At 38.2% G+C, this 26,191-nt stretch overlaps 1 protein-coding gene across 1 annotated transcript in view; it reads right to left on the bottom strand.

Moving 5' to 3' along the window:
• Positions 1–364: 364 nt before the first annotated feature.
• The window catches only part of LOC115229624 (unconventional myosin-Ib-like), a 76,422-nt gene continuing 50,595 nt past the window's right edge, over positions 365–26,191 (bottom strand). Inside the window, exons 14-28 of the mRNA XM_029799950.2 lie at positions 25,680–25,794; positions 24,502–24,557; positions 22,980–23,045; positions 21,978–22,045; positions 21,293–21,509; positions 19,193–19,342; positions 18,003–18,071; positions 16,546–16,707; positions 14,519–14,650; positions 13,345–13,451; positions 10,633–10,768; positions 8,850–9,002; positions 7,464–7,481; positions 4,817–4,950; positions 365–1,100 (exon numbers count right to left, since the gene is read on the bottom strand). Coding sequence (XP_029655810.2) covers positions 977–1,100; positions 4,817–4,950; positions 7,464–7,481; positions 8,850–9,002; positions 10,633–10,768; positions 13,345–13,451; positions 14,519–14,650; positions 16,546–16,707; positions 18,003–18,071; positions 19,193–19,342; positions 21,293–21,509; positions 21,978–22,045; positions 22,980–23,045; positions 24,502–24,557; positions 25,680–25,794 — 1,707 coding nt within the window. The 3' untranslated portion in view covers positions 365–976. The remainder of the gene's footprint in view (positions 1,101–4,816; positions 4,951–7,463; positions 7,482–8,849; positions 9,003–10,632; positions 10,769–13,344; positions 13,452–14,518; positions 14,651–16,545; positions 16,708–18,002; positions 18,072–19,192; positions 19,343–21,292; positions 21,510–21,977; positions 22,046–22,979; positions 23,046–24,501; positions 24,558–25,679; positions 25,795–26,191) is intronic.

Here is a 26,191-nt window from a genome sequence, read left to right as displayed (position 1 = left end):
GGGTCGGCCCAGCACTTTAACCTCACCCTCACTCTATATGTAAAACACAGAGGCAGGCATGTTCATGAGGTTAAGCAGTTCGCTTCCCAAACACTTGGTTTGGGGTTAGGGTCCCTGTGAATAGCACCTTTTGCAATTGTCTTCTGCAATAATCCTGGCCAACCAAAGCCTTGTCTGTGAAACCTTAGAAAAGCCTGTGTATGTGTATACATGTGTGTGTATATATGCATGTGTGTATGTGTGTGTATATGTATGTGTGTGTATGTATGTGCATGTGTGTATATGTAAGTGTGTGTGTATGCATGTGTATATGTGTATGAATGTGTATGCATGTGTATATATGTGTATGAATGTGTGTATATGTGTGCATGTGTGTGTGTATATATGTATATGTGTGTATGCATGTATATGTATGCTTATTTGTTTGTATGTGTGTGTGTGTGTTTACATTAGCATTCTACAAAGGTCACATACTACAAGTGTTGTTGTTGTTGTTGTTGTCCCTTTTCTGTCCAGAAATCCTTTGTTTGATTTGCATCTTTAAAGACATCTTTCGAGACCCTTACTTGTAAAACAGATAAGAGTCAGTAACAGACAAAGCATCTGGCTATATAAAGCAATGCCTCACTAAAATATTTGTCTAACCCATGCTAGCTAGGTAAAATATAGAACACACACACACACACACACTTTGAATAATATCCACCTAATTACAGTTTGTAGATTAAGATTTCATACTTTCTAAGATGTTTTACTTTTTAGACTTAAGAGAAACACCTTGCAATAATGGTAAGAATTTTGTCTAACTAAATCGAAACACTATGGCAATCTGTAGAAAGCTTAATGGAATTCTATAAAAGATTTCATTGAATGTAAAAACGAAAATAAGAATTTTGTGAGAGGAATTTCCAATTGTAACAACTTGGTTTTGATATACGTGTCATGACCCAAAGGTTTGGATAAAATGAAGTTTTGGTCAATGCTGGAGTACATCAAATTGATTTCCCTTTCGCGTGATTTTTAAGACCCCGGGTAACACTTCCTGTGGTACTCGTCGGAAGCAAACATCAACCTTTTTACCATTTAGATCTGCTGAGAATCTGGAATGGAAAAAAAATGAATAAAAAAATTATTATTTAAAAAATACAAATATGATTTTTTTGATTTTTTCAGAGTGAGTTTTCATATCATCAATACTCTGAGTTTATCATTACTCTCAATTTGCACAAATATCAAGATGAAAACAGAAAATGTAAGATATTCAATCATTCATTCATGCATTCAGTCATTCATTAATTCATTCATGCATGCATACATACATACACGCACACACGCACATATATATATATATATATATACACACACACATTCAAAATGTAACTGCGTGTGTATCGTTGGCGATTTTTTTTTTCTTCCATCTTCCCTTCCTTGGATCTTTCATTTTCCTATACTTCTGACAAAGAGCTCTCCTCGAAACATTAAGTCCTCCTTCTTTCTTTCCTTTCTTGAGCATCCAATAACACTATACTTGTTCCACGTCCTCGCGTTGTTGTGCTTTCTCTTTGTGTTTTCATGTTTGGATTAACTATATATATATATATTCCGAAATTTATAGTATTAATATATATATATATATATTATCCAAACTGATAGCTTTTTTGATTGCCTCGATAACTGACGAGATGCCGGAGAAGTTTTCCGCCCCAACATCCGAAACTCGGAGTCTTATTATGGCAACCAAATAATTGTCACATATTATATTACAGATAAATTTCTCTATTTACATAATATCGAGGTCTCATTCATTCTTTTGTTGTCTTACCATTGCTATTAATATATATATAATCCAAACAAGAAAACACAAATATAGTATTATTGGACGCTCAGGAAAGAAGGGAAGAAGGAGGGTTTAACGTTTTGAGCGGAGCTCTTCATCGGAAACATAGGAGAAGGAAAGATCCCGAGAAGGAAAGACAGAGGAAAAAATCGCCAACGGTACACATGAGGTCATATATATATATACCAAATACATACATTTTTATTATTATGGTTATTTTATTTTTAATATTTCTATTATATGTAATTTCCTAGATGGTGTAATTTAATTGTTCATTTTGAATTGATAAAAGGTGGGTTTTTTTCTAATTTTTACATATATATTATATTTTGTGAAATTTGATTTAGTATTTCTAAATTGAATTTTTCCCTGTAGGTTAGGAATAATATTGCCTCAAATAATAATAATTATTATTATAATGCGCCGTGTCGTTTTGTCCCTCTGTTATCACTATCTCTCTCTCTCTCTCTCTCGCTCTCTCTCTCGCTATGTGGTGTCGGTTTCTCCCTCTGTTATCACTGTCTCTCTCTCTCTCTGTATATATCTCACCTTCACTCGCTTCCACAGGCTTAGCCAATACGCAGGATGAAAAATATCAGCTAAGTCCTGTTCCTCTTTTCATTGTTTTTGCAAGTATCATCATCACCATCAAGCCTTCTTATTATTATTGTTTCCCCATATATTAGCGTTATCGTTGTCTTTCGTCTCAAATGCTAGCTGAAGCATATAAACTTTCACTCACAAAAACTTATTCACATGACCGTAAAATCATCTCGTCTCAAATCTGGTCTTTCTTTCTGTCGCTTAATTCTGTAACCCATCTTTTCCCAACTTCCACTCATAGAAACTTATGCACACGATCGCAAAGCATTCCATCTCAAATCCTGTCTTTCTTTCTGCCGCCAAAATCTCATCTTCTCCCAGTGCGCCGTGCGCCCGCCCTCCCACCCCCACCACCAATACCGGTGAACACTGTTCTCACCATCTACACCGGATACTCCCTCCTCCTCCCCCACCACCCCTTCCTACCCCTTCTCCTCATATGCTTTCACTGTGAAAAGACAAGCTGCTAGCATCACAGCTCATCAACTGCCCACTGAACTTACGCTTCCTCCTGTTTTGAATCTGATACTGCCTCAATCCTACTATCTCCTTCTAGTCCCCTCCACGCCTCGTAATATCCTACGTTTTTATTTCTTACGAACCTGCACCAACCCTTCCTGCCATCGTTCCTCCTTACCCCCCAACCTTCCCCACCCCAACCTTCCCCACCCCCCAAAGTACCCCGGATCCCGTTGCCCCCATGCCGCTGGCACGTTAAAAGCTCAAACCGATCGCGACCGATGCCGGACCCCCCGGCCCCTGTGCAGGTGGCACGTAAAAAGCACCCACTCCACTCACTGAGTGGTTGGCGTTAGGAAGGGCATCCAGCCGTAGAAACTCTGCCAGATCAGACTGGAGCCTGGAGCGGCCCCTGGCTTCCCAGACCCCAGCCGAACCGTCCAACCCGTGCTAGCGCGGAAAACGGACGTTAAACGATGATGATGATATATGTAGGTAGGTAGGTAGATAGATAGATAGATAGACAGATCAATGGATGGATGGGCATTAACCAGACTCGAAAGACCATGAATCTATGCCTGGAGAATTTTGTGTCAGCTGCAGAGGAGGATGCAGTATTTGCTGTGGCTGTAGAGGCCCAAATGGGAGCTGCAGTCTTGCATGCCACGACTGCATTGGAAGAAACTCTCCACAGGCACTACTGATTCCATCTTCCTTTCAGCATGTTTTTCTTTGGTGAAAAGTTCCAGCTTCTCTTCCCCTCACTCCTTCCCTCCACCTCTTGTGTTGTACTTGTATCCAGCATTGGCGATCATTTGCAGCCTCCTCCCAGGACATCCAGATTGGTTGTACAAATGGGAGAGACAGAACTCCAAAAGTAAACAGTGGATTACCACCCAGTCCTCTGACCCATCAGATTAGCAGAGAAGGCAGGCATTAAAAGACACCTATTTATTTATAGCCAAGAAAGTAATGAGTAACTCAAGGGGCCTACAGTTTCATGTCAGAGCCTTTAAAAAAGATCTCATGGCTGCTGCCAGCCTCCCCTGCCACCAGCCTCCCCTGCCACCTGTGCCGGTGGCACGTAAAAAGCACCCACTACACTCATGAAGTGGTTAGCGTTAGGAAGGGCATCCAGCTGCAGAAACTCTGCCAGATCAGATTGGAGTCTGGTGCAGCCTCCTGGCTTCCCAGACCCCAGTCGAACCGTCCAACCCGTGCTAGCATGGAAAATGGACGTTAAACGGTGATGATGATGTTGCAAGGCTGACTGACCAGTTGACTGATGCAGTTGTCAAATGTTATTCAAGAGATCAGGAAAGAACACTTGAAGGAAATCTCAAAAGGATAGAAAGAGGACATTGTCAAAAATTTAGACCCAAATGGAAAGGAAGGGCACAATCAAAGGAAGAATGGATGGATTGTGACTAGCAAAAGGACATTTGATATCCTGGTCAAAGAAAAAAAAAAGAGAGAAAAAATTCTCTTGAAAACAAAATATCTCCTTAGCAGTGAGTAAATTAAAACATTTGTTATCAAGTAATATTTTTAATGCCTTATTTCAAAAGAAATTTTTCCTCTTTAGATTTTGATGAAATTTCAAATCTAAAAATTTGATAAGTGTTCCGGCATGAAACTCATCTTCAGACTCTGAGCTAGCTTTTCATGTATAAATATTATTGTTTGTTCATACATTTACATCCACTTTTCAATGCTAGCATGAGTTACACAGGATTTTACTGTGAGATGCTCTTCCCGTCACCAAACCTTACCTATTTTTTCAGATAAAAGTTTGTTATATCCCATATCACATTTGAAAGTGCAGATCAACTGTCTGTAATGTCAACATCTAACCAGCTTCAAGGAAGAGGAAAATAAGGAAGTAAAAAATGAAGGATAAGAGTGTGTGAACCTTACTGGTTTGAGATGTGAACATCAGGAGGTTTGCCCGAAATATTCTGTATCAAAATGTAGGCCTTGGTGATAATTTCAAAGATATGTTCACCACAGAAGATGAAATCACCTTTCTTGCTCAGAATTCCACCATTTTCCTGCAAAAAGCAATTAGCATTTAATCAATTCATTTACATAAGTGGTACCAACAGAATTAATCCAGTAATTTCTGAAAAGTATAAAAAGTTGGAAATTTACAGAGAAACAAAAATAAACATGATCTATTTTGTGAAAATATATATTCTGAAGAAGTTATATCTTGAAACAGAAGAATAGTTCACATAGATGGTACTGAGGATACAGGTTTACGAGAGAACATCTTTGAAAAATATATTCTACTAGCACTATGACCTGGCAACCAATCACATACAGCTAGCTGGCATTCAACTGGCGTATCAAATTTCGAGCATTTTGATTGGGTTTTGAATAGAAAATTCACAAAAAAGTCACTTCTAATGATTTTTTAATGGCTTTGCGGTGTGACTGGGGAAATGTAAAGATGTGCACGACCACCCTTGCACAGTTTTGAATGACCATAGAAAGTGCGAGTGCTCTAACTGAAAAATTGTGGATTTGTATAAAGGACACGTGCACACACACAGACAGACTGATATTTTGCCGTTTATATTTATAAAGATACATACTGGGAATCAAATGTGTAAATATCACTTAGTAATGAATAGAAAACTGTCTGGAGAGTGGTCTTTCTGCCATTGCGTGTTTTATACTAACAAGTCAAAAATAAAAACAGGAAAAACAACAAAAGTCAGAAGGATGTACACACTGGACATATTAGATTGATGCTTTGAAATAAAATGGGCTCTGGAGTGTTGGTTGAGAGGACAGCCTCCCCCTCTAGTTGCCAGCTAGGGATTAAAGAAGAGAAGAAGAACATAGTTGTCTGGTAATATCTGTTTTCCATGCTGGCATGGGGTGGATGGCCTGACAGGAACTGGTAAGGCTGCACCAGGTTCCACAGTCTGTTTTGGTTTAGTTTTGATGGTCAGATGCTCTTCCAAGTGCCAACCACTTTACGGTGTGAGCTGGGTGCTTTTAACATGGCACCATCACCAGTGCTGCATGTGTGGCACCAGCACCATTGCTTTTTACGTGGCACCATCACCAGTACTTTTTATGTGACACCAACACTAGTGCTTTTTATGACACCAGCACCCACAATAATGCTCTTTCCCTTTTAGTATGTGGCCCACCTGATGATAAACTGTATCTCACATGTGGTATGCTTCATGTAAAAGGTTACCCATGCCTGATTTAGACCAAGAAATTGATCAAAGAATAAAGGTAAACTTTCTCAAAACAAATGGTGCTTCTAATGAGAAATATATATTCTACAAAAGTAATTCTTGTTCTTTGAAATTTGGCACTGACGAATGGTGGCAGAGAAGAAGAATGTTTATTTGAGGTTATATCTTTGTAATACAGGTGTTAATTCTATGAGCTGGAAAGGTAAAAGGCAACATCAGGATTTGAAACACAGTATGTAGGACATATCTGAATGCTTTTAAGGTATTTTTCATTGATGCTCTACAATCTCTGCCGCCATACCATATTGGTTTGTTTTCTAACAATAACAGGAAATACCCATAAAAGGGCACCATTTGAGCGTGATTGTTACCAACGTTGCCTTACTGGCACCTGTGCTGGTGGCATTTGTAAAAAGATTTGAGCGAGGTCATTGCCAGTACCGCCTGACTGGACCCCGTGCCACTGGCACGTAAAAGGCACCCACTACACTCTTGGAGTGGTTGGCATTAGGAAGGGCATCCAGCTGTAGAAACTCTGCCAAATCAAGATTGGAGCCTGGTGTAGCCATCTGGTTTGCCAGCCCTCAGTCAAAATTGTCCAATCCATGCTAGCATGGAAAGCGGACGTTAAACGATGATGATGATGACCCCTTATCAAGGCACAAAGCCATAGTTAAAAAGCAAAAGGAACAGGAGATTGAGTGGTTCTCATGCCTTGAAACAAGACATTCACTGATATGAGTGAATTTATTGTAACCTAAAGCTGAACCTGGTTTGTGCCTGTGGCTTGCCAGAACCTCACCTCTTGTTCAATGGTATTAATACTATAAGGTGGTGAGCAGGCAGAAACATTAGCAGGCTGGGCGAAACGCCATATTTCGTCTGCCATTACATTCTGAGTTCAAATTCCGCCGAGGTCGACTTTGCCTTTCATCCTTTCGGGGTCTATAAATTAAGTACCAATTACGCACTGGGATCGATGTAATTGACTTAATCCATTTGTCTGTCCTTGTTTGTCCCCTCTGTGTTTAGCCCCTTGTGGGTAGTAAAGAAATAGGTATTAATACTATAAATGGTATTACAACATTGGCAATCACATAAGGTCATCACATGTACGGATGGGTTAACACAGAATAATGAATATATATAGGTTTGACACATGTAAGAGCAACACACATTGGGTTAACAGATGGGACAATAGAAAGCTATTTCTGAATATTGGCAGGGTTAACAACAGACTCACTGAAAGAAAGGGTTACCACACCACAAAAGTATATAACAGATACAGGTTGTAATAATAATAATAATAATAATAATAATAATAATAATAATAATAATAATAATACCTGATAAACATCGGTAGGCTATAATAATAGTAAAATAGCAAAAGTAAAAATGTTGAAATTCACAGGAAGAATAGAATGGTTAAAAATCTGAAAATGTAATCTGTTCTCAGAATGGTTATTTTGAATAAGAAAGATTCTGTAAGAATTTAACGGATTTGTACTGACATGATGTTTCGTTTTGGGATTTGGTTTGCAAGATTCTTTATATGAGTTCATGTGTTGAAGCATATTCTGTTATGTCTGGGGAGAGTCATTCTCTTTTAGTGCTTTATTATTTAACACACTCACCGGTAAAATTTCCACTTTTTTCTTATTTTTATTTTCCTAAAATTTTCGTTGCGTCTTGCAAACTTTTTCAATAGTTTTGATGGTTTTCAGTTCTTACTAAATTCTCTAAGTTTACCCCACTTTATTTCTCTCTCTTTTTTTTTTTTTTTACTTACCTTTGTTGTCACTATCTTTTCCATACCATTCTCTCATACTCTATCATGCCATCTCTCACTAAACCCATTTTCTGTATCATCTCTGCTAGTCCCCTGCCCACCAATCTCCATTTTAATACTAACCTTTTGATTCTGTCCCAGGTTGGTAAACTCTCATTCCTCAATATAGGAATAAATATACTACAGATATGCACACATACATACATTAATATATATATATATATTAATGTTTCACTTAGGCATATACTTTTTCTCTTTCTCCCCTGAGCTGTGCCCCACTTTTAACGTTAAGGTCACCTAACACATCTGAATGATCCTACTGAACTGGTGTCCCTCCAGTGGCATCCAGCATCCCATGTACTTTCTATAGTCTGTTCCTTCCATACAGTTACACAATCATCAAATCCATTATAATACATAATTATATGGAGATTTGTGAACATATCAAACCCTATGCTAATCAATCACTGCGTCTGAAATATGTCCATTTATCAACCCCCACCTCCATTGATTATATCAGTGATCTCAACCAAGGTCCTTTTGATCCTTGCGGGTCGAGGTGAGGTTGGGGGTCCATATAAGATTTTGTTGTTAAAATTTATCTGCATTGAATCGATTGTACTTCTCCATTATAAAAAATGCTTTAACAATTTATTCTTACACAATTCCTAATAATATTTAATTACGAAAATATTTGAGAATTTTAAACATAGAATTGGGTACGAGGGTCCACCCACAGGTAAAAAAAAAAAAATAGGTTGGAAAACATGTGATTATATTATATTATATTATACATAGTTTCAGTTTATACATGCGTCAAATATTTACCTCACAAGAGTTTGACTTTGTAAACTCATCAAACCCACATTGATATGGAAACACAACTTTATGAGCAATACATAAAACAAATTTAAAGTAATAGGATAAAATGTAAATCTCATACCTTTTTTATATGGAAAACCATAAGCCTATCATTATAGGGGCTTGTTGAGATTTTGTCGATCTGTGCTAGAGGGATGCGGTACTTGAGTGTCATGGTCCGTTGGTCAATCGACAGGATGGCCTCAGTGCTCATTACAAACAACTGTTGCATCATCTGGAAACAAACAAACACACAAATAATTTACTGGGGGAAATCCTTGGAGTGGTTCATCGACATTTGACCTGTGACCTCACTTCAGGGTCACTGAAATACAAAGGAGGACTCTAGAAATCATCATCATCATCATCGTTTAACGTCCGCTTTCCGTGCTAGCATGGGTTGGACGGTTTGACTGAGGGCTCCAGTCTTGATCTGGCAGTGTTTCTACTGCTTGATGCCCTTCCTAACGCCAACCACTCTGAGAGTGTAGTGGGTGCTTTTACGTGCCACCAGCATGGGGACCAGTCAGGCAGCACTGGCAACAACCTCGCTCGAATCTTTTTACACATACCAACGGCACAGGTGCCAGTAAGGTACAGGTGCTAGTAAGGCACAGGTGCCAGTGTGTCATAATGAAAATGGTCCTTGTTTGTTCCCTTTTATATTTAGCCCCTTGTGGGCAATAAAGAAATAAATATATTAGAAGACTAAGGTGCCACACAGTAGGACTGAATTTGAAACCACAAAGCCATGCTTGCACTACTAAGAAGAGAATAAATATCTCTCCTGGATAGTACAACACTGCTTCTCAGGTAACTTTCCTAGATGAAGTGAGAGAAGTATGTAGAATTGTGTTAGCCATCCTTACCCAAGACTGTATGTGCACCTGCGACTGTTAACCCTAATTGGAAAGTTGTTTCATTGCTCTACTCACAATCTAACCATGACCTTCATGTCTTTCTCACCATATTTACAATTAGGGAGTCATGTTTACATCCGTTTTTAAAGGTGATAGAACAAAACTGCTGTTTGTAACTGAGTGATCCTACTATGTGTGTGTTTGTGTGTATATGTGTGTGTGCTGTTAGTGTGTCTATATGTGTTTGCACTATTGTGTGTGTGGGTGTATGAGCATGTACAACGTAGTGAGTGTGTGTGTGTTTGTGTGTGTGCGTGCATGTGCTCTCATGATTGTGTGCTGTTAGTGTGTGTATGAGTGTATTGTTGTGTGTGTGTGCACGTACACACTGCAGTGTGTAGTCTGCCTGTATGTGTTTGCACTGTTGTGTGTGTGTGTGTGTGTGTGTGCGTGCGCACGTACTGTTGTGTGGGTGTATGAGCATGTACAACGAAGTGTATGTGTGTGTGTGTGTGTGTGTGTGCAGTGTAAAATTGCCACATAACCGTTACACTTTCATGGGAGATAACTCTGTAAACAGAAATAATTCATTCACCAAAACGATCACTGGTACACATCCTTAGTTGTTGGTTTTGATTTAACAGAGCCCTGAAAGTGGTATCCCAGCATGGCCACAGTCTGTAATAACTGACACCATTAAAATACTACAAGGGTGATTCCCTGGCTTGTCTGCCAGAAGCATTTCACCATTTTAGGTTCTAAGACTGAAAACTATGAACAACCAAATGGAATGTCTTTCTTTGACAGTTGCAAGTAGGAGTAAGGTAGTGATAAGAGGGGTGGGGACAAAACATGTGTAGTTAGAGGATACAGTGGGATACTGTTCGGTGGAAGAAGGATTTGTCAGTGTTTAATATAGGATCTGCATGATTCTGCTCAGATGCCTTTATGTGTGTGTGTGGCGGGGAGGGGTCGGTATGGCATTGGAATACATTAAGAACTCACCTTGCCATTGGCTCGGTTCACTTTCAGTACCATATCGGCAAAGATTAAGTTCTGGTCATTCGTATGGTCGTACATCTTCTTCCATTTCATATGACTGCGGAGGTTTAAGTAGTCCCCTTTAAAGGGGTGCGGCACACTAATAATAATAATGATAATAATAATTAATTCGTTTATTGGCCACAAGGGCTAACAAAAATCAAATAGAACATGTAAGGACAAAATACAGGACGAAAGTTACAAAAAGGGTTTTGTCCGTTTGAAAAGTCCGTGTAAAAATGCAAGATAACAACAAAAATATAACAAGTAAAAACTCCCAATAGGGGGAGGTGCTTCGAAAGGTTACTCGTGGAAAAACTCATAAAAGCCACAGGTGCCTGGTCAAAAAGGGGGTAGAGAGCCCCTTTTATATTATCTTTTTTTCTTACAGGTGTATCCTCAGAATTGGTTCATTCATACTGGCCATTCTTCTGACATTCACCTACCTTTCAATAAATTTGCTACGAGACAGCACTTCCCTCTCGATACTAATAATGATAAGGATGATGATGATGATGCTGATAATGCTGATTTCAAATTTTGGCCTAAAGCCTGCAAATTCGGGGATGGGGGAGAGTAAGTTGATTACATTGCTCAACTGGTACTTATTTTATCAACCCCAAAGGATGAAACAAAAATTTGACAACCCCCACCCCCCCACCCCACCCAGCAGAATTTGAACTCTGAATGTAAAGATGGACAAGATGGACAAGAAATGCCACTAAACATTTTGCTGGCATGCTAATGATTATGCCAGCTGACCACCACAATAATAATAATAATAATAAGTCTTTTCTCCTAAAGGCACAAGGCCTGAAATTTGGGGAGAAGGGGACTAGTCGATTACATTGACCCCAGTGTTCCACTTGTACTTAATTTATTGACCCCCAAAAAGGATGAAAGGCAAAGTTGACCTCAGTGGAATTTGAACTCAGAATGTAAAGATGGACGAGATGCCACTAAACAGTTTGCCCAGCATACTAGTGATTCTGCCAGCTTGCCACCAAAATAATAATAATAACAACAACAATAGTAATAATAATAATGATGATGATGATGGCTTCAAATTTTGGCACAGGGCCAGCAGTTTTTTAGGGGGAGGGAAAGTTGATTAGATTAAGCTCAATACTTGACTGGTCCTTAATTTAATTGACTCTGAATGAAAGGCAAATTCAACATTGGCAGAATTTTAGTTCAAAATATAAAGGCCAATGAAACGCTAACTGATCTGCCAGCTCACCACCTGAAGTCACTGTCAACATCATTCTTGTAGATATATATATCATCATCATCATTGTTTAACGTCTGTTTTCCATGCTAGCATGGGTTGGACGGTTCGACCGGGGTCTGGGCAGCCAGGAGGCTGCCCCAGGCTCCAGTCTGATCTGGGAGTGTGTCTACAGCTGGATACCCTTCCTAACGCCAACCACTCCATAAGTGTGGTGGGTGCTTTTTACGTGCCACCGGCACAGGGGCCAGAGGTGACTGGCAAACGGCCACGCTAGGTTGGTGCTTTTACGTGTCACCTACACGGAAGCCACTCAAGGCGACGTTGGCAACGGTCACGTACGGATGGTGCTTTTTATGTGCCACCGGTACAGGTGTCAGGTTAGACTGGCAACGGCCAAGAACAGATGGTGCCTTTTACGTGCCACTGGCACGGAAGCCAGTCAAGGCTGCGCTGGCATCGGCCATGTACAGATGGTGCTTTTTATGTGCCAGGGGAGGCTGGCAACAGCCACGATCGGTTGGTGCTTTTTACGTGCCACCGGCATGAAAGCCAGTCAAGGCGGCGCTGGCATCGGCCACATATGGATGGTGCATTTTACATGCCACAGGCATGTAACCAGGTATCGTAACCACAATTTCCATTTGATTTCTGATGCTGACGTACTTGACTCAATAGGTCTCCTCAAGCACAGCAGGTTGCCCTACGATCCAAGGCACTTTGGAAAGGCTGGGGCTTCTACGTGAAGCTGGCGCAGGAAACAGCCATGAACTCACATTATTTGTCAGGTCTTCGCAGTCACAGCATATCTCCAGAGATCTCGGTCTTCTGTCATTGCCTCTGTGAGACCCAACGTTCGAAGGTCATGCTTGACCACCTCATCCCATGTCTTCCTGGGTCTACCTCTACCCTGGATTCCTTCAACTGTTTGGGAGTGGCACTTCTTCACACATCTCTCCTCATCCATCCGTAGTACATGACCATACCAGCGCAAATGTCTCTCTTGCACACCACATCCAATGCTTTTTATGTCCAGCATTTCCCTCAGGGCACTTACACTCTGCTGTGAATGCACATCTTCATCATCTTTATTATTGTTCTCTTTGTCCTTCTTACATGTGCCAGAGAGAATTCATTGAGGCAGATTTTTCTGTGGTTGCATGCCCTTCCTGTTGTCAACTCTCATGGGGTAATATTTTCCCTGTGGCCATGTTTTCCATGAAAGCCTAGAAAAGTACAACATCACACTTACAAAGGGGATGCTCCTTTAAAACAATCACATGATATCAAGACACTTAAATACATGCATACATACAAATATGGCAGGTTTCTTTCAGTTTCCATCTACCAAATCCACTGAAATGGAAACTGAAAGAAGACCATCATGTATAACAACCAGAGACACACATAGTGAGAAGGGAGACCCTGAAGAATGCAACAACACTTACCTTGGTGGGTAAGTGACCTTTCTGCCTTTAAATATGTCACCTGCAATAACTTTTTCTTTCATTTTATTCTGGGTCATCACGTCTAATTTTTCTCGATATTTTCGACACTGAAACATAAAAAGCATCACAATTAAACCCCTGCATCAGTAAATAGTCGGGAGGTGGTGACTTGGACCACAGTACATTACTGATATCTACTATGGGACCATATGCAACAGTGGATCATGGACTGGTAACTCAAGCTGGCTGTGGACAAATGTACCACCATGCATTTTCGGAGGAAAAACCCAGCGTCTACTTACTCCCTCCACAACACTAATCTCAAAAAGTCTTCATGTGAACGTGACCTGGGCATTATTGTTGACAGCGATTTGCATTGGACAAAACACATTGCTAAAGTTGCCAAGAAGGCTGAGAGTGTCTTGGCATCACTTACCAAGTCCTTTGTGAGCCACTCTCCGGCTGTCTATCTGAGGCTTTATATAGCTATGGTGCAGCCTCACCCGGAATTTGCATCACCAGTCTGGAACCCCTATCTTGCCCAGAATATTAATCGTCTGGAAACCGTTCAGCGATGTGCAACCAAGAGAATACTCTCCATCAGGCATTTGCCATATTCTGAATGCCTTACTTCCCTGGACATGGATACATTGAAACTCTGACGTCTGGCAGCTGACTTTGGCAGACACCCATAAAATTATTAACCATCTTACAAACAATAACTCTGAGCACCTTTTCAAACTCCAACTGTCTTATTATAATAAAGCAGATTTGTTGACTATGTGATGAATTGTATATAAATTTAGTGACTTGGTCAGTGGAGGGGACACCATAAAAGGCTTCTGGTTCCAATCGGTGTAATTTGGTTTAGAGAGGGAACAGCCCTTAAGAGGAATGCAGCCTCACCAGTGCTGGTAGTATGATAAAAGCATCCAGTAGACACTGTAAAATGGTTGGAAGCAAAGTTTGAAGGGAATAGCAGTCATTTCCTTTGATTTCTTGATAGAAGCAAATAGGAAATAACGCTTACTGACCATAGGGTAAAATTTAAAAAAAAGTTTGATCAAGTCCCTGCTACAAACTATTTTTTGTTTACTTGTTTGTGTGTTTTCAGGAACTGCTTCTTGTTAATCCTAAAAACAAACATAAAACCATGAATTTTTATAACACACACCCGCCATCGATGAAAGATCTTCCTCAATTCTTCTGAAACTGGTTTAAACATGTTTGAACATTTCGGCCATTCTTCTGATATTGGTGACATTGATGGTAAACGGCCTCGCAGAGTGAGCAGGAATTTTTTCCTCTGGAAGGATTCAAGAAGGAAAAGGAAACATGAGCAAAAATATTTCTATATTTTTAAATTGAATATCAAGTCACAGGAGACAATGTCTTTAGATTCTTCAAAACTTCTTTTAACCACCGTTAGGCACTTCAGAATGAAAAAGAAAAGTATTACAATGCTGAAGACTGTGTCTTTGGATTTACTTTCTGTTATATGTCAAAAAATAATATCAATCAATGTAAACCTCTAGTTCATAATGCATTTATAGAGTGTCCTTAAGTAGAGGCTACAACTTGTTGGTCAGCCTCAGATCAGCCTTAACTGAGCTGACCTATGGTCAAGTATTCCAGTAATGACCCCTAACCCCAGTCTTTTTCTAAAGAACAATACTCCTAGTATCACCCTTAGATTGTGATTTGAGGGAAATTGTACTGTTATTTCCGGTAAGTCAGGGGATAAGATAGTCACCCTACCGAAACACCATCTTCTGAAGGGGTGGCCACACCAACTCCATCAAAATGGTTATCAGGCTATAGAAGCTCTGTCTTTGAGATGTAGTCTGAATAAATGGTTCATAAATGGACCCCCAGCTTGTTGTTCATGGGTTCTAATCTACTTCAGATGAATCATTCTTTCAAGCAGAATGTTAGTTAGTACCATCATATGGGGAAGTTAGATGAGATGAACTGGGATCCAATCCAGTGGCAATATAACTCTCATTTCAGTCCATAAAACTGAAGCTTAGTCATCAAATATGTAAGACCTTCAACATATTACTGGAGTTAATCCGCTATGGCTAGGATTAAGGGCCAGGTAGTTGAAGGTTAACGATCAACTGGTAAACTTACTACTTGTTCTTATGACAGCGTTCATCCAGGGCGGGTTGAGCCGGCTTCTGCTCTGGTCTTAACGGCATCACGAACCATGGAGGCCCATGCTTGATGGTCCTGTGCGAGGTCACTGGAGATAGTGAGCCATTTGCAGTTCCATCTGCTCAGACTGACCACCTGCAGATATGAGAGTTCGGAGAGGTCCCCCTTTATCGTCGTTGCCGAGGTCTTCAGCTGCCTGCCCATGCGTTTGCTCCAGTTGGGAAGTGGTAAAAGTAATTAAACAAGTCATGTAAGCAGCACCGTTGGTTCATTACACAATCCATCATGCTGCAGTCCCATGACTTTACTGTATCCTTGGCATTAATAGCATTAACTAATTTAGGGACAACATTAGATAAGTGTATAGGATAACATTAGATATACATCTGGGATAACTTTAGATATATATCTAATATAACATTAGAAAATGGCATTGTAAAGAGTGTTTCAAATTCACTGAAAATTTTCCAAACTGCTTCAAATCTAAATCTGAGATGGAAATCATCCTCATCATCGTTTAATGTCCATTTTCCATGCTAGCACGGGTTGGACGGTTCGACAGGGGTCTGGGAAGCTAGGAGGCTGCACCAGGCTCCAGTCTGATCTGACAGTGTTTCTACAGCTGGGTACCCTTCCTAACACCAACCACTCCATGAGTGTAGTGGGTGCTTTTTACGTGACAGTGGCCACGATCAGTTGGTGCTTTTTACATGCCACCGGCACTGGTGCCAGGGGAGGCTGGCAGGGGCCACGATCGGTTGGTGCTTTTTACGTGCCACTGGCACTGGTGCCAGGGGAGGCTGGCAGGGGCCACGATCAGTTGGTGCTTTTTACGTGCCACCGGCACTGGTGCCAGGGGAGGCTGGCAGGGGCCACGATCGGTTGGTGCTTTTTACGTGCCACCGGCACAGAAGCCAGTTAAGGTGGCTTTTTTAAAAAAAAAGATTAAATACTTCAAGTAAAACATGTTACCAAAGAAGGAAACGAATGTAAATTATGGAAAACAAAAATAAACTACCAAACCAATTCTCAGGTTCTACTTACTAAAGCCACTTGAAAGAAAAGAATTATTTTTGGACCAGCAATAGCTTTGAATTTATTTCTATATTCACGTCGAACTTTCCATCCTTTGTAGAACTTCCGTATTACAGCGACGGCCCAAAGTACACGCTTGTGATGTCTGAGTTGCATTAAAAGTAGTCTCGCCTAACAAGAGAAAGAAAAAAAAAACTCTCTAATTAGTGAAAGCAGTAATTCTGCAATTAAGTAATTAGTGAGCTTATTGAATAAAAAGTAAAAATTGATGGGAGGAGGGGTTAAAAGTGGGAGAGATAAAGAGAGATTATTATACAGCACCTTATCATCTGTGTTTAACCCATTTGTTACCATATTCCTATTGAAGTACACAGCCTTCATTTCAATTAAATTTCAAAACAATGGAGAATTTAATAAAATAACTTTGTTCTAATTAATTTGATGTTTGAAATATCTTGAAGGATGGTCATGGTTTAGATAAAACAGCAAGTTTGTCCTTTAGGATTAAGTTGTATGTTCTTCAGTCAAACAGTAAACTTTCACTATTAGACTGCAGTCATGCTGGGACACGACTTTGAGAATATTAGTCAATCTAGTCAACCCTAGTACTTATTTTCATTTTTAAACCTAGCACTTATTCTATTAGTCTCTTTTGCCAAACTGCTAAGTTACAGGAATGTAAACACACCAGCACTGGTTGTCAAGTGATGATGGAGGGGGACAAAGACACACACACGCATATATGCACACACACACACACACACAACAGGTTTCTTTTAGTTTTCATCTATTAAATCCAATCACAAAGCTTTGGTTCGCCCAAAGCAATAATAGAAGACACTTGCCTGAAGTGCCACACAGTGGGAGTGAACCTGGAACCATGTGGTTGGGAAGCAAACTTCTTACCACACAGCCATGCCTGCACCTAAGGGAGAATAATTAAAAAATACACCTCACAGCAAAAGCATTGGCCCTGTAGAAGAAAATCTAACTGGTGATTTTTCTTCATCACATCATTTAGTGTCTATTTTCAATGCTGGCATTAGTTGGATGGTTAAAGAGGAAACCATGAGTCAGAGGGCTGCATGAAACTCCAGTGTCAGTTCTGGGTTGGTTTCTACAGCGGGATGCTCTTTCCTAATGCCAACCACTTTACAAAGTGCACTGGTACTTTTTACAGGGAACTAGCACTAATGAGGTTGCCAATTAATTCAAAAGACAAGAACCCCTCAACTAAGGTGATAGGGGGAGTACTATTGAGGGAGGTGGCTTTGTGCCTGATGATAGGAGCGTAAAATATGATAGAGAGAAAGGAACATGTGCCTTGCTGAAGAGAAGCTAACAAGGCTGAAACAAGTCCGTGTTTTTATATTAAAAATTACACCAGGAAAGTTCACTGTTGAACATTTTGAAGAAATAATTCGATAAGTAAAATTGGAATGTTAGAAACAAGAGGGTGTGGTTACCTTATAGCCTCGGAAATACGACTGAATGATTATGGTAGCAGTCCTTATCAGCTGATAGCATTTCTGTGCCTGGAGAAAAAGAGAAAAATAGAGATGAAGAGAATTTATCAAAGTATTGCAGGGAAATAATGACATCTATTGTAATGTTGTGTGTGTGTTTGTGTAACAGATAGAGTATGGATTGGCCAAGAGATAGTGAGACAGACAGGTAGAGACAAATACAGACAAACAGACACAGACAGTGAGTCACACAGAATGATTGACAAAATTTTCCATCTCTCGCTCTCTCTCTCTCTCTCTCTGTATATATATATAATAATAATAATTTGAGGGAATATGATTCCTAACTTACAGGGAAAAATTCAATTTAGAAATACTAAATCAAATTTCACAAAATATAATATATATATATATATATATAAATTGGAAAAAAACCACCTTTAATCAATTCAAAATGAACAATTAAATTACACCATCTAGAAAATTACATATAATAGAAATATTAAATATAAAACAACAATGATATACTGATGATTAAGTAATGTGCAAAATAATAAATAAAACGTACATATTTGGTATATATACCAAATATATACGTTTTATTTATTATTTTTTTGCAATTTACTTAATCATCGGTATATTATTATTTTATATTTAATATTTCTATTATATGTAACTAGCAGTATCGCCCGGGTTTGTAAGGGAAATAACTATATAAGCATTTTTAGAGAGTTATAGCCAAAATATAACAAAAAAATACATTAAAAATGGAAAAAAAAGGATGGTAATTTTTTTTTTAAATCGTTGACTCATCGTAGACATTTTTAGAGAGTTACTTCCCTTATATAATAGCGAAAAAAATGCATTAAAATGGAAAAAAATAATGGTAAATTTTTTTTTAAATCGTAGACTCATCGTAGACACGTGCTAATACCCAGAATGGCTCGATATGAATCACGACTATAAGATACCCGGTTTTGGTTAAACTGCACCGCAAAATGTGGGAGTAGTTAGGAATCTAAATCGTAGGAGATAGACACACAACTTTAGTTTTATATATAAAGATTTTCTAGATGGTGTAATTTAATTGTTCATTTTGAATTGATAGAAGGTGGTTTTTTTCTAATTTATATATATATATATAAAGAGAGAGAGAGAGAAGCAGACATATGAACCCAAAGCATACTTACCCAGTACCCACGAAATCTACACGAAATTATGATTTGACTGTATTTCATTTTCTGGTACAAGGACCACTGCTGCCAGCCTCTCCACACTTTCTGTATTGACATGGCTAAATAATGCATTTGACCGCGACGTCTCTCTTCCATTTCAAATAACTACAAAACAGAAAGAACACGAAATGTTTAAGATTTTAACATAAATGGTTCTATTAGCCATTAGAAGAACCGATTTGGGTCTGGAAACTATCAATGAGACCTGAGCCATAATACATGCAATGTTTGCTAACGAACAGACTGTTAATCTTTTCTCTCAGAATTGTAAATCGAAATCGGAATCAGAATCGAAATTGAACCAATCCTATGACTGGCACCCGGCAGATGCCAGGACCCCTGGACTGGTGGTACGTAAAAAGCACTATCCGAATTGTGGCCGATGCCAGCGCTGCCTCGACTGGCTTCCGTGCCGGTGGCACGTAAAATGCACCAATCCGACCGTGGCCATTGCCAGCCTCACCTAGCACCTGTGCGGGTGGCATGTAAAAAGCACCCACTACACTCACGGAGTGGTTGGCGTTAGGAAGGGCATCCAGCTGTAGAAACATTGCCTGGAGCCTGGTGCAGCCTTCTGGCTTCCCAGATCCCCGGTCGAACCGTCCAACCCATGCTAGCATGGAGAACGGACGTTAAACGATGATGATGATGATCACATTAGATTTGGTCTTAACAACAATTTCAGATTTGAGTTTAATTTCGCATCAGTGAGACATCTAAAACAAAGGCTGAATTGTTTTCATTGACACATCATCATCATCATTACTATTGTTAAATAGATAAGTGGAATAATAAAGAAAAGACTATAATTATTTTCTCAAAGAAATTTCCTTAGAAAGTGGAATTGGGGGCAAAAAAAAAAAGTTTGATTGTAAGGGAGATAACTCTAATTTTATTTCGACAATATAAATTTATTATAGGTTATCTCCCATGATGACAGCATTAAGCGTCAACCAGAGAACTTCTTGTGGTAATTCCACCCGTCCGGAATAGCAGAGAAATCTCACTCAAACAAAACTCAACCATCTTAAAAGGGGACACTGGCTAAACTTGTCGTAGTTACTTTGATACTACAGGGTGTTCAAAAAGTCTATCCGCAGTAAGTAATTTATTGCAAAACAAATATTTATAAGATGGTGTAAGACTACAAAAGAATACATTAGACGGTACTACTTGAGAACAGTGGTCCCGGTGCGCGCACTCGCGTAGTCGCGCATGCGCGCTAGTTAGTCGTGACTAGTCAATCCTACCACTACCTAGCAAAGTAAATAAAACACAAAATTAATTCTTTAAAAACAAAGTAAATAATTTTTGTTAAACAAAGTAAATGAAACACAAAAACACAAAGTAAATAATTTTTTAAACAAAGTAAATAACACATAAAAGCACAAAGTAAGGATCGACTAGTCATGACTAGCTAGCGCGGATGCACGACTACGCGAGTGCGTGCACAGGGACCACTGTTCTCAAGTAGTACCGTATTAGACTTAACCAGATTTTAAAAAACTTTATAAGGTGTTGAAAGTGTCGTCTTTCATTTTCAATACATAAAATTTAATTTCTTTTTACTGCCGTGTGAGCACTTCCTGGGTTGATTTCCGTTTCCTGTGACAATTTGTGTAGGGATTTTGATGGGCTTGCCAACAGTTTGTCAGAAACATTAGAGAGTGTTTCGTCAGAAAGAACAGTAGGCCTATCGCTTCTTGCTGCGTCTTCCACTGAGCCTGTGTTTCTAAATTTTCTTATCAAATCCCCGCACAGTGCCATGATGTAGAACAACAGTTTCAGTGGAACTTCTGTTTCACAATATCTGTACATTTGTTTCCAGCTCGAAACGCCCATTCAACTAAAAACGTACATTCTTTAATGGTTAGCATGTCGACATGCTGAAGGATACACAATGACTGAGGGACAGTGGTTGACACTTGGCCGCCCACGCAGGGATAGCCAAGTTGCGCATGTGCAGGATAAAAAAAATTCACTGCGGAGAGACTTTTTAAATTAAGAAAATAGAATATATGAAAAGAATATTAAAAAAAGAAAATGAAATTTTACCGTTTTTGGTTTCCTAATGAAGACTTTTGTCTTTCCAAAAGCATAATGAGTATTTGTAAATCCCATATTGTCCATGAGAACCTTGACCCCTTGTTGTACGGGTCCATCCCAATGTGGCCAGGTCAAAGGTGATAACATCTTGTAACGATATAAGAAATGACCATAGCTCTGTCGAAATGCATATCCAGCACGTCTCACCTGAACATTCTCCATTAGCCTGTAATAGATAAATATTAAACCAGCTATTAATAAATACGAGTGGGGTATCTGAAAGGATGAGAGTGGAAGGGTTTGTGATTGTCTTTATAAGTATTTAGGATGGGTAGAATCTTATAAGGGGATACTGAAAAGTTCCTGGTTTTGGCAAAAAGAAAATACAGGAGGATCAGTTAATTATGTGATTTTATTCAGGATATTCCCCTCTCAGATTCACTCACTTATTGCAGTGGTTCTTCAGTTTTTCCAACCCCTGTAAAAGAACTTGTAAGGTTGGGCCTCTAGCCATGTCTTTGGCAATACCCTCTAAGCCAGGTCGTAGATTCATGCATTTGCATAAATGTGAATAGATGAGTGTTAGTGATAGATATGTTGCTTGTGAATGTGTATATTTGGTGATGTATGGACTTGTGAGTGCTGAAAACTCAGAGCATCACAAGACAGGTGAGCCAATCAACAAGTTACTTACCCTAAGTAGCGAACCTGATGCCGGACTAGATCTTCATCAAATGCTATAGGTTTCTTGAAATCATTGGGCTGGAACAACAACAAAAACAATAATAATAATAATAATAATAATAATAAGAGCACTCAGAGAGTGCAAACTTCTGCCAAAGCAACACCAGTGTCCTCTCAACGATTAGTCAGGGTTTTTAAAATGAGAATATCTGAAATAAACTCGACTGCTCTAACAAACTAGAATACTAAAAATGGACCTGACCACTCTCAAAAATTATGTCAAAAAACAGGAAAAATTATCCCACTTGAAATTTAAAAATCAAATGCATAAATTAAATATTGCTAAATTAAAGTATATAAAAATGTTTCCTTAACTCAATAACTGACCTTTAATCCACAACAAAGGCACATTCAGTTTGCTAACCTTTTTTGCCTTATCCCTATTTCCCCATACACTGAGGGTCAGAGGTCATTCAGTCTGCCCTCCCTGACAATAACCCACCTTGAAATAAGTGCAAAATGTAGTCTTCATATAGTTATTTGACTGTCTAAAAACAATGGCCCTCATCTCTCTCAAATCACACATCATCACATTTTAAAATGGATGCATTGTCTTTGATATATATTCTGTCGCATTGCCTATTTACTGCTGAACATAATCTCTCAACATCCCACTTTGGGCCTGCTCGTCCACACTGACCAGCTTTTGTTTGACAAGGGGTTTCCACAATCAGGTTATTTAACTTTGACCATTAGAATGCAGTCCGAATTTTAACTCAGAGCATAACAAACCAGAATGGAAACCCTAAGACATCTGAAAGACTCATATATTTCTACCATTCCACAAAGTTGACCTCACTGGGATTTGAACTTACAAAGCAGAGAACCAAAATTCAGACCAATGCTGCAGAGCAGTCTATCCAATGTTCTACCCACTCTACTAATTCACTACCTAAATCTATTGGATGGTAAAAGCTGGAACACATTTGATCTTAGGTCTAGAAAAACGTACCTTGATACACCGGATATAATTGGGGTTCTTGGAAGATAAGTTCTTCATAAGTTCTGCCACAGATACCTGGAGACATGAAAAAAGAATGAGTTAACCAAATTTGGTGGTAAACCAATATCTAAAAGAATGGAGGGGTTAAAGCAACAATAACATCAAGTTGGTAGTCAATATTGTCTCACCAATGTCACCTGTAATATTTGGTACCATACCCAGGTGGAGATTTATTTTTCATTTGGTTCAAATTAAGAACAGGTCCTTAGAAATCCCTGAAGATTTTGGACATTTAAATTTAGATTTAAAATAACCAAGACAGCCAATCCAGTAATTATGGATATATATGTAATATATCTTATATTAAACTTTTTAATACTTTTTGATAGTTACATATATTTAATAAATAAAAAAATAAATAAATTATATATATATATATATATATATATATGTATATATATATGTGTGTATATATATATATATATATATATATAAATTAATAATTTTAAATTTTTAAATTTAAATAATTTTAAATTTTGAATTTTATATATTTTGTATATTTTATTAATTAATTTTATTTCTATGTTTTGGTTTATGTTTTTCACTGTTTGATTTCCCTAATAGTGGTTTTATCTCTAATTTAATTTATATTTATAATGTAAAATTAGATTTAATCCAAAATCTAATTTTTCCCTGTAAGTTTGGATTTACTCCCTAATATTATATATATATAACATATGAATTAGAGATAAAACCACTATTAGACAACTCAGTGATAGACATAAACCAATACATAAATAACAAATAATATAAATATAATTAATATAATATATATATATAAAATTTAAATTTTTTAAATTTAAAATAAAATCTTTATTTTTTTTTTATATTATATATTATTTATTATATTTTATATATTATATTAATTATATTTATATTATTTGTTATTTATGTATTGGTTTATGTCTATCACTGAGTTGCATAATAGTGGTTTTATCTCTAATTCATATTTTATATATTTATACTGTGAAATTTGATTTAATCCTAAATCTAATTTTTCCCTGTAAGTTTGGAGCCATACTCCCTAATATTATTATTTAATTATATATATATATATCTGTCTTCATGGCCGAAACAGCTGTCAGCTACAATGTAAATGTATTTCTATTTCTATGTCTTGTTATATTTGTACTGTATTAATGTATAATATCATTGCTATTGTGTAATGGTTTAATAAAGTATTGATTGGGTATTATCAGATGGTTGATGATTGATTTAGATATATTTCTCCATTTTCTAATTTTGTATATATATACATATACATATTTAATTTAGGCATTGTGAGACTAATAACTTGGCATAGAACTCAATATACGCATGCTTCAGAACGAAACATTACTTGAGTATAGAGCAGTAATAAGAAAAAAAGATGACTAAGGAATAAATGATGATAAGATAACCATTTATTCGTTAGTCATCTTATTTTCTCATGTCCACATACTTGTATACAGATGTAATTAAACATACTTACTTTGAATTGCGAGCCGGCAGTGGCTGGACGTTTTAAAGATGGGCGAGCGGGATTTCCTATCAATGAGAAAGAACAGAATATGTATGTGTGAATGTATATGTATTTTTTTTTCTGCAGTTTCAGCTCAGAGCTGCGGCCATGCTGATGCACCACCATTAAATTAACGGCTGCAAGGGAGGGTACGGGCCCTTTCAGCTCATAGAAAGAATGTTGGATAAGATACACGGTCTGAGATTCCAACCTGTGATCCTTCAACCGCAAGGTCCACTGCGCTAACCACCAGGTGAATATCTCATCACTATCATCTTTTTCTTCCCTTTTCCAGCTGAGGGTAACCATGTAATGTATCTCCTCAACAGTAAGACAGTTGTTCCATTTCCTCTGTCATAGTAGTATCTCTCCACACCTGGCATAAGTCATTTCCTTTGACACCATACTCTTCTCGGTCAAGGGGTCTTCTTTACTTGTGAGTTGCTTTGCGGCCTCACTAGAGTTGGTGACAGCCAAAATCACCCACAACATTCTGTGAAGTGGTTGGTGATAGGAAGAGCACCCAGCTGTTGAAACCTTGGCAAAACAGTCACTAGATCTTGATAGAGTCTCCTCACTTGCTGGATCCTGTCAAACTATTTGATCCATGCCAGCATGGAATAGAAATGAATGACGATGATTTAAATATAATATCTACGAAATTAAGTTAAAACAGTTTTAAAACTGTTACATATTGTAACAAGGTTATTTGTAGAGATAAGGTGTAGTTCGTTGAATTATTCCCAGTATATAACTGGCATTCAATGTATCACAAAAGATGCAAGGCAACGTTGACCTCGGTGACATTTGAAAACAAAATATAAAGAGCCTGAAGAAATTCTTCAAAGTACTTTTTCTGATATTCAAATGATTCTTATTTCTTTATGCCCAGGGGTCCATGGGAAAAAACTCATTTACATAAAAGGTGTCATTGGTAGTGAAAAGGTTGGGAACCACTGGCCTGAAGGATAAATGGCAAACCCACCAACCTCAGAACTGAAACTGTTGAGGTTTGTAAGCAAACAACAGTTCTTTACTTTTCTTGCAACATCACAGACTTAAGTTGCATAGCAACAACAACAATTACAAAACGAGGAAGAATCAATAGATGCGAGGATGAAAGATGTTCAAAAAAAGATGTGGCTTACCTTCTGGGAATAAGTCTTTTAGTAAAGGATGTTTACATCTGTACATGGCTTGAGACAAATCACGGAACAAAAGGTCGTTGTTTTTATCAACAAACCCTTCAACCCTGTAGGTTACCTGATGGAACGGAAAGCAAAAGGAGATACAGAGAAGCAGGTATAAAAAACATGTTTAAAGTAATAATAATAATAATAATGGTTCCAAATTTTGGCATAAAGCTAGAAATATTGGGTACATGGGTAAGTCAATCACATCAGCTTCACTGCACAACTGGTACTTACTTTATCAACCCCAAAAGAATGAAAGGCCAAGTTGACTTTGGCAGAATTTGTACTCAGAATGTAAAGACGAACAAAATGCCACTAAGCATTTTGCCTGGCATGATAACAATTGTGCCAGCTTGCCACCCTAATAATAATAATAATAGTAATAATAATAGTGATTTCTAATTTTTTGGCACAAGACCAGCAATTTTTTGAGGGAAAGAAACATGATCCTCACCTGAGTGGTACTT

This window comes from Octopus sinensis, unplaced genomic scaffold (assembly GCF_006345805.1).
Source record: "Octopus sinensis unplaced genomic scaffold, ASM634580v1 Contig13275, whole genome shotgun sequence".
NCBI classification, from domain to species: Eukaryota; Metazoa; Mollusca; class Cephalopoda; order Octopoda; family Octopodidae; genus Octopus; species Octopus sinensis.
This window is presented reverse-complemented; position numbering and strand designations above follow the sequence as displayed.